The sequence below is a fragment of the Perkinsus marinus genome, assembly GCF_000006405.1.
Source record: "Perkinsus marinus ATCC 50983 genomic scaffold scf_1104296931952, whole genome shotgun sequence".
In the NCBI taxonomy this organism is placed as follows: Eukaryota; Perkinsozoa; order Perkinsida; family Perkinsidae; genus Perkinsus; species Perkinsus marinus.
This window is the reverse complement of record NW_003215582.1, coordinates 364,952-374,747: the sequence shown is the minus strand read 5'-3', so window position 1 is coordinate 374,747 and position 9,796 is coordinate 364,952. Positions and strand designations below refer to the sequence as shown.

The window sequence follows — 9,796 nt, the reverse complement described above, 5'->3', positions numbered from 1 at the left end:
ATGGTTACAAGTATACTACCATCGAATCCTACTTGCTCAGTAAAGTGATTCCGCGTTACAACAACTGAGAGCCGCCTCCGAGCGAAAGACGAGGCTGAGAGCTCAACGCACTTGTCCAGCGACGACGCGGTGGGAATTACTCCCATGGTGTATCTAGACTACAGTCATCCGCATACGGCTAAGACCAATGCCCTACAGTTTATCAAGAAGGACCTCGGTCATCTTGATACGTTCCTCATCGCTAGCAGGCAGTTTCCTCAACTGCGCTACAACTTTCGTGACCAATCCCGACAGCTTATTGTATCTTTTCCCGCACCTCGGCCAGGAGTAAGACCGCTAAGGCATCCTACCTTGTGTAATCCTCTCTGTCTTGGATGCCATATTTCCGGATGATCTTTGCCTCGCGGACGTTGTTATCATCTCTCTTCCACTGATACAAGTTCACCTTACGGAGCAGCTTCTGCTCATGAGGCTTTAATTGTCGCATTATCGAGGCGAAAACCTTTTGGCAAAATTACTACCCCCGACCACTCAACACTCTCCTTCCCAGTGCAGAAGCTACTATCACATAAGAACGATAGAATTGATAACTACATACCGTGGCCGAGCAACACCAATCAAAAACAATCATGCCCCGATGAGGCAGGATTCTTACGCCACTGAACCCCACCAGAGAAGGCGTGGTTCTGCGGGGCAGCTCATGCTTATCTACCTACGATAGTGGTCGGTATGGGCGTGGTTGGTATTGACATCTCCTCCACTTTCGACTTCCACTTCTCATCCCCAACCCTGCCGCTAGAGGCTGCCACCAGCTGTAGGGGAGTCTCCGCCAGCTCAATCCAGATAAGGGCACTGTTATGAACAGCATCGGTCCCCCACCCATATTACCGACAGACTGTCGGCGACAGTCAACGCCCCTGCCATAGCCGACCAGATTCACGCTCCAATCTTGTATGCCGGTGACCTGTGGCAGCCCTCTCATGGAACTGTACAGTCGAGACCACATCCGTGCGACACAATGAACAAGCCGCCCCGAGATAGAGTGATGATAATACTGATAAAATGATTAAACGCCTTATGGGACGCCTACCGTACCAATCTGCAAGCCACTTAAGAGCCTTGATATGCTTACTCAAACACTCAAACGTGGTGGGCCACGAGTGGAAGCAGTAGCAGCAGCATTCAGCACCAACAAATTCAGTATCCAATCGTATTCGTTACAATAGGCAAGAAATTCTTTAGTTGTCTGCAAAGCCCGTATAAAGGTTGGGAAGTTGTACGTGGAGCTAGCGCCCATCGCAGTCACGCTCAGGCTGGAGCCACCGCACTACACCTAACGAACATCAAGTTCGATTTCGGAACCAGAAATTTTGTCAGGACGCGCGAAGTTGGAGGCACGAATCCGAAACGGGAAGATCATACTCGCATTTAAAACTTTCAAATCCGTCCGAGTTCGATAGAATGTTTACAAGTTCGCGTTAATAGAATTTCCAAATTCGTCGAGTACACCTTTGGATTTTCGATTCCGTTCCTTCAGGAAAATCTATCTCGTTGTTCGGACCTTCAATTTCGTGCTTGCGGGGCAGCTATGCCAGTACTCTCACGATGAGGCTTGTGCTTAGTGTTCGCGGGGCAGCTATGCCAGTACTCTCGTGATGAGGCTTGTGCTTAGTGTTCGCGGGGCAGCTATGCCACTACTCTCATGCGGGGCAGCTATGCCAGTATTCTCATGATGAGGCATGTGCTGAGTGTTCGCGGGGCAGCTATGCCAGTACTCTCATGATGAGGCCTGTGCTTAGTGTTCGCGGGGCAGCTATGCCAGTACTCTCATGATGAGGCTTGTGCTTAGTGTTCGCGGGGCAGCTATGCCAGTACTCTCATGGTGAGGCTTGTTGTTCAGTCCTTGCGGGGCAGCTATGCCAGTACTCTAATGATGAGGCCTGTGCTTAGTGTTCGCGGGGCAGCTATGCCAGTACTCTCATGATGAGGCTTGTGTTCAGTGTTCGCGGGGCAGCTATGCCAGTACTCTCATGATGAGGCTTGTGCTTAGAGGCTCTAAGTTCTAAGTTAGAGCTGCACGTTGTGGACTGCACAACTGAATTGCCATTCCACGCGAAGGCGCTATCGAAACTCTTTATATCGTCATAGCCTCATGGAGGGAGAAGGACGGAAGCGGTGATACACTCGGAGGCTATTCGGTATAACAATCAGGTAGTTTATGTGACGGGTACAGCCCCAACCGAACTCTTAGTTCCACTACTAGACGCACCATTCTCTACCATTGTTAACAGTTGAACCCAGATGGAATCAGGATTTGTGTTTAGACTAGGTTGAACTAGTTGGGCTACAGTGGAGTGGTCGTCTTACGAAGGAAGTTGTTGTGTACTCGGATGTGTGGTAAGGCAAGCTGAACAGTGCAATTTTTATGATTTATAACCATGTCACGTCGTGACTGTCTAGCTATCCAATTGGAAGAGGCTGATGCCCTTCGGTCAGCATATGATGCCGAGGTCGGCTTCATGTGGCTGCATCGGCCATCGAGGCCAGCTGATGGAGATGTAGCGTAATACGGTTAGGGGTGCCACGGCCTCATCGTACCACTTCCCTTCTCTCAGCTATGCTATTACCATCCACGGCGAGTGTGATGTCGAGGCCGATGCCACATTCATGTTCACCCTCCCTAGAAGCTACCCTCTCAAACTCGACGCCATCCCAGAGGTCATAGCTGCGGAAGGCTCCGAGGCTGTAGGCGGTAAATTAAGTGAGACGACGGCAACCGACTCTCTCATGCCATTCAAAACCCTCGCATCTCCTCAGAGAAGTTACAAGAGCTCGTATTGGGGAATGTATGGACCCAACTGAAGGCCGGCTACGTCTTCCCCATACTTGCTGCCCTTGCTCCTGTAAGGGACATAATCACTGAGGTAAGCCTCTCTCGAATCTGATGCCAATCAACAAACAGATGTCCTGCTCAGCTGGGGAAGGCTTGGGAAGTGAAGGAGATGGAACGAGAGAAGCAAAAAGCAGAGGCCGTCGAGCGGGAGCGGGTTGAGACTCGACGTGGGGAGTTCGCCCGGAGAGAGGCAGAGAGAGAATATAACGCTTGGGCTGAGCAGATAGCTGCCATACAGGTAGGATGGGTAAGGGATTGAGCTATCACGGAGGAGATATGCTGTACAGGAGCGCAAGGAGGAGCTCCAAAAGGGCTCTAAAGAGAAGCGGAGAGATAAGGTGCGCAGTGCGGTGGACCCTACCGATTGGAAAGAAGGGGAGCCTATAACTCAGATGAAGGTAATGGTAGGCTCCACGCCCATATATGCCCGACACTTGTTGGAACTCATGAGTAGTGGCTAGGGTAGTCTCGGAAAAGCACCTGCAGTGTTTCATCTGCTTTGTAGAGGCCGGACCTCTCCTCAACCCTAGCTCAGTGGTGGCGGTGGCGTTGATCGATAGGTTGATAGAGTAATGAGGATGTCAGCGCCATCTCGCATTCTTTCTTGAGAAGGCATCGGACCAATCCCATATTGATCGTGCTTGCCTTCGCGAAGTTAAGTTTTTTCTCTCAGTCTAAATTCCAAGCGCATTTGGCATTCGTCGAGACCGAGGAGGATGTGGACATCGCATTGACCACCCTTAAGCGTGGCCACAAGATAATGCGGGCGTACAATATGTATGCCTACCGGTTCAAGGCAAGAACTGGCGATCATAAGTCTGCTGATCTTGGTAGGGACGTGTAGCAATTTTATTACTTAGAGAACGGTCCGTCTCAGGCTATCATCAGGATCATGACTCGGATGGAGAGGGCGGTGCCGGGACGAAGCTTCAGGAGCTTCTCACACTTACTGGAGCCGAAGGAGTGTTGGTCGTAGTTTCTCGGTAGGTGTTGGTTTGGACCGCCAAAGGTGGCAGGGTTGGTCTCAGATGGTACGGCGGCATCCACATGGGGCCGCTGCGGTTCAAGCTCATCAACCGGGTGGCACGACAGATCCTCGAGGATGAGGGGGCGATCGACCCCGGGGCCCATCATAATGGGAAGAAGCCGAAATAGTCCTGTTCCTCACTAACTATCAATCATTTTCTAATGCAAGCGCTGTTGATCAGCTAGTCCCTGTTGTGTCCTGCCAGTCAATACCCGGACTGGACCGGGGATGCAGCAGCATGGACCTTTCAGGACCTGTAAGGGGTCGTCTATGGCACATCTCAGCGCTGCTGGCCGTGCTCCACTTCGACAGACGAAACTCTCTTGGTACTCCTCGAGGCTACCATGCTTGTGCTGTGTAACAGTCCAGTTATGGGACTCCCAGTCTCTGTGAAGAGTGTTTCGGAGTAGTTACGGAGGTCTGTGTTGGGCAGTTAGTCAGGAGGGCATTCTATGATGGAGCACACTGGAATTGGTCCTCTCTCGCAGCCTGAGGTGGGCATCTGCCTTTGTTCATGATCCGTCAAGACCATGCCCCTCGTGACTGTCTAGCAATCCAATTGGAAGAGGCTGATGCCCTTCGGTCAGCATATGATGCCGAGGTCGGCTTTATGTGGTTGCATCGGCCATCGGGGTCACATGATGGAGATGTAGCGTAATACAGTCGGGGGTGCCATGGCCTCATCATGCCACTTCCCTTCTCTCAGCTACGCTATTACCATCCACGGCGAGTGTGATGTCGAGGCGGACGCCACATTCATGTTCACCCTCCCTAGAGGCTACCCTCTCAAGCTCGACGCCATCCCAGAGGTCATAGCTGCGGAAGGCTCCGAGGCTGTAGGCAGTAAATTGAGTGAGACGACGGCGACCGACTCTCCCATGCCATCCAAAACCCTCGCATCTCCTCAGAGAAGTTACAAGAGCTTGTATTGGGGAATGTATGGACCCAACTGAAGGCCGGCTACGTCTTCCCTATACTTGCTGCCCTTGCTCCCGTAAGGGACATAATCACTAAGGTGGGCCTCTCTCGACTTTGTCAGGGGTTCCATCAGAAGTACTTCTGACTAAATGAACACTGCCGCCATTCTCAATCTCGCACTCCATGACGCTGAAAAGCCTCATCCGTTTTTACGCTCAGTACGGGGAGACGTGGGAGGCCGACAGGAAGGAGAAGGAGGAGGAGCAGGCGAAGCGAGAGGCAACACCTCTTCAACGGAAAGAGGTTATCGAGCAGGAGCAGGAGGCGGAAGCCACGAGGGCTGAGGTGGTGCAGGAAGAGGCAGCGGAGGAGTATGAAGCTTGGAAGGAGCAGATGGAAGCCATGCAGGTGAGGGGCTTATCAAGGGTGATGGTGGTTACGTGGTACTCAGAGCCGCAAAGGGGAATTTCGGAAAGGCACTTCTAAGGGGAAGGGAAGGACGGAGGCATGTAGAACTCTGGACCCGTCCGATTTGAGGGAAGGGGAGCCTATCACTGAGAAGAAAGTAGTGACAACAGAATGCTCATACAGACTAAGGTGAACACGAACTGCTCTTTCAGTCCAAGTTCCAAGCCCACCTGGCATTCGTTGAAAGCGAGGAAGATGTGGAGGTCGCATTGAACACTCTAAAGCAGAGCCACAAGATACTCAGGGCAACGCACAACATGTATGCGTATCGGTTCAGAATGAAGGATGGCAGTGGGAAATTGGACAAGTCCGCAGATCTTGGTAGGTGAGGGCTTCTTCCAATTCCAGGAGAATAGTCGTCTCAGGCTATCATCAGGATCATGACTCGGATGGAGAGAGCGGTGCCGGGACGAAGCTTCAGGAGCTTCTCACACTTACTGGTGCCGAGGGAGTGTTGGTCGTAGTTTCTCGGTAGGTGTTGGTTTGGACAGCCAAAGGTGGCAGAGTTGGTCTCAGATGGTACGGCGGCATCCACTTGGGGCCGCTGCGGTTCAAGCTCATCAACCGGGTGGCACGACAGATCCTCGAGGATGAGGGGGCGATCGACCCCGGAGCCCACCATAATGGAAAGAAGCCAAAATAGTCCTGTTCCTCACTAAATGTCATCACACACTTGCGGCTTTTTTTCTCGTGATGTTCTCCTACTCACTGTCGTGTTTTTTCTGTCAATACTTCCTTACAATGATCATCACTGAGTGATGGTGACGGCCTCTCGTGTCTATTACAGAGCCTTCACAACATGGCGTCGAGGCCGCTATCACGGCTCCGTCCCTCATCCAGCTCGTAAAGCCATCACTATCATTGACTGCATATCGGCGGACTTCCTTAGTGCCACGTTACGGCAAGGCGGCCCACTCCGGACCCGTAATAGAACTGTGTAGTCTACACAGTGTAGATTCTGATGGTCACCAAAGCTTTCCGCTTGCTGGGTCTGCCGAAGGGAACGACCTACTGCTAAGTGAGGCTGGCATAGGATGGTAGGAGTTTAAGGTGGCACTAGTTGTGAACGCCACAAGGTGTTCAGATACTTTAAACGCTTTCCCCGTTGGAAGGTCGAACCTAGGCCATCAGCTCAGCAGCCACAAGTCGTATGCCAAGGTCTGCGTTGGGCTGTGCAGACTGGCACTCAACGTCGTGTACCTCTCAAAACTTGATAACTCGCGATGTTTCCGAACACATATTCGTCTTCCTAGTCGGCAGTCTGTGCTAGAAAATACGATGCTATGTTTGTAGTCTATTGCTTGTTTTCACTATGCCCCGTTCTGTAGCTAGCAGAGGCAGTAGGACTTCAGCAGGGGAGGGGTCACAGAATGCTGCAATGAACAGCGACCAAATGTAGGTGGTCCTTACCATCCAGCAATAGCCCCCTCTTGCCAGAATGCCCGATGTCATAGCAGAGACCCAAGAGAGAGTTGAGACACCCCCACGGAAGCGGGCCAGACGAACTCGGACTCCTACTAACTCCTCTACCTCATCGAGCACAAGTCGAAGCTGTAGCCTAGCCCTGCTGGCCTAGTCAATGGTATTGCTATTCATCTCAGCTGAGCCCGTCCCGGCTAGTGCCATGTTGATCGAACTTACTACCATCCTTGGGAGTCGCGGAGAGTACCACATGAGGCAGCTCGTATCGAAGCTCGTCGACAGGCGCAGGAATAATGAAGCTAGCATATTGTCAACAGTAAAGACTCTCTGTTGTGGGCCCGCTATGGACACTGTTCCTTCATAAGGTCATCAATGTCATTATAGCTGGAGCCGGCTGCAAGGAACTAGTCAGACCGGGCGACGTAGATGCTGCAGTGAATACTCAAGGAGTGTCCTCCGCTGCTGTTGATGATCTTGCTCAAGTAAGAACATACGGAGGGCCATTAGTCGCAGAGTTTTCCGCTCCAGATGGTGGTTGAGGCATACCAGTTAACGGAAGGCGGCACCTCACTGCCTCGTCTGGTGGTCTTGAGGCAGAAGCTCGCCCTCTCTTCTGCTGGGAAGAGTCAGTAGTCTTGAAACTACAGGGTATTGGTCGCAATATGCCGCGTCATTCAGGGAGCGCCGAGAAGTCCTCATCGAGTCGGCTGCGACACCTTCGCAATTTCGAGTGCTTCTTCCGTACACTCTACTCCACCCTCGCTGGTGACGGTATGGATGGTGTTCTGCTCATAGCTAGACTGAACTCTTTCTTGCTGGGTGTCCCTGGCAGCACCCAACGCGGGGTAGGAAAAGTCGCGGCTATCGTGGTTGATGTGAGCTCAGGGCCCCTCCTTGGCAACTGTGGCGGTACTCCACGTCCGCATGGTTGCAACAGTGGCAGCTTGCGCCGGCTGCGCGGGCCTTCTCGAGATCATCAAGGGCCAGGAAGCTGATATAAAACACGCGGAGATGACTGGTAGGATGTTACCAGTTGGGAAGCCACTACCATGTGGGTCAGCCCCACTGGGCGGGCGGGTCCCCAGCCGGTCTGCAGCCGACCAGATGAAGCAGTCCCTTGAGCGTATGATAGGAGTGTTGCGAGGGATGACCAGCATCCTGGGCCTCGACCGCTGTCATGATTCGTCAGAGTCCATCAGAGCTCTGGTGTTGTCTCATGTAAGATCTCGGGATTGCCAGCTGGCCCCTATCTCCGTCGGTTTCCTTTATAGGCCGGCTTTGCCTCGTGGATGGGCACTATCGATGACGAAGATTTCTCTGCAGCAATCATTGCGAGGTTGGTGCCGGGACTGGCAGATCGTAGCCCAGTCGTCAGGGGAACGGTAGCTGACGATGTGTCGTATTCCTTCTGCTTCTCCCCTTTCTCCTCAGATTCTAGAGCAAACATATCGGTCCTTGAAAGCAGACATCAAGACTGTGCCGTTGAGTCGATCACAGTTGGCCACACTAGCGCCATGTGTCCTCCGCCGGTGCTTCGACTTGGACACCACTGTGAGGTCGGGGCCACTGCGTCACTAAAAAACACATGCTTTCGAGCGGCCAGGTTGTGGGCCGTGAAGTGCCTCAACGCCATCGTCGAGGCGGCGGACGCCTTGGATGACGACCACGACGATATTGTCGTTGACGAGGGACAAGTGGGTTATCGCTCGGGTTAGCGCTGGGAGGTATACTGGCCACCGTCATCAGGTCCTCAGTGACCAGGGCTTCCAGTTAGTGTCGAACCTGGTTTGGCATCCAGAATTGGCCCTGCGATCGGAAGCTATGCTTTTCGTGGACGCCCACGTCTTTGGTGATCCCGGTGAGTCTTCTTTTGCTCGTCTCTTTATCAGGACTGTCGAATATCTCTCCCAGGCGTTCTCCGGGGATGGCCGGTCGGAGAGGAAGCCTCATCAGCTGAGTCGACTACTGCCCTGCTCATGATCGTGGAATTCATCATTCAGTATGTATACGAGGGAAAACACGGTGACTATCAGATGTGTCATGCTAGATACGGGAACAATTCGGAGATCCCCGAGTTGACCTACAGACTCGCTGAAGCTATCTACAGCCTCAGCCCCACCCGCCGCTGTTATCTCTGCTGCTTCACTTCTTACACGGCACTCCTCTTGGGTCTGGACACCTCTCAGCAGGTAAGGCAGCTTCCTTAGTTGTTGGATGCTCCTGTCGATTCAGGCATCACAGCCGTCGGCATCTCCTGCCGAGAAGACGGTGCTGCTGGCGCTCCTGTTGGCGACCGTCCGCTTGTGTGGGAGCGAGTTCACCACTGAAACAATTCTGGAAGGCCTCAACGGATCCACTGAGGAGCCCTGGATCCGGGTGGTCCTCGAGCAATTCCGAAACAGCCCCGAAGATCTGGTTGGTTTGCTGCGATGGCGATGGTCAAGCCTCTTGATAGGTGCTCGTTGCAGAGATTGTCCGACAGCTCCTGCGGAAGGACGAAGACTGCAAAGGGCTGGATAGCAGTAGCGTTGAGGCTTTGGAGTCTCTTTTGATTGAGACTACCGATGATACTTTGCTGTCTCTGTCGGCGGATCTGCTGAGTGTGCAGTATGCGGTAGGAGAGGCCCCAGCCGTTCTCGCGTCCCTGCAGCAGAAGTGCTCCGAGCTGGTTCAACTTCCTGGCAACACAGAGTGAGTAGTGGAGTCTGCACGGAGTGCGGCGGTAATCATCCAAGCCTTTGCTGCAGGCCTCTAACGCTAGAGCTTCATCGTATGGTAGCCTTATCGAAGCACTGGGATGTGATTGGGGATGACTACAGTTTACTCGCCAACTTACTAGAGCTGGCAGACCGGCGAGTTGCGGCATTGGAAGCCAATTCCCCCCTTGAAAACGTTCCTGCTCCAGAGCTCATCACTCTGGTTCTTCTTACTTTGATATTGACTTCAATGCGGCGGCTCTACAGTGAGGAGTGGTCAGGTGGGCACACAAGTATTGCCTTGCTCAGATGGCACAGCAGCGGAGAGCACCAGTTGTGCATTGCTGATCTCGGCATGTTGTGCTTGGGCAT

General features: G+C 52.9%; 2 protein-coding genes across 2 annotated transcripts in view; one reads left to right on the top strand and one right to left on the bottom strand.

Moving 5' to 3' along the window:
* Positions 1–9,796, top strand: part of Pmar_PMAR023627 (hypothetical protein) — a gene marked incomplete at both ends in the record, with an annotated part of 24,737 nt that overhangs the window by 10,026 nt on the left and 4,915 nt on the right. The window lies entirely within an intron of this gene.
* Pmar_PMAR023626 (U3 small nucleolar ribonucleoprotein IMP3, putative) lies at positions 9–487 on the bottom strand (the record flags this gene model as incomplete). Its single annotated transcript, XM_002785858.1, has 3 exons — positions 9–153; positions 197–304; positions 351–487. Coding segments are annotated over 3 exons (390 nt in total), but the record flags the coding sequence as incomplete, so codon positions are not given.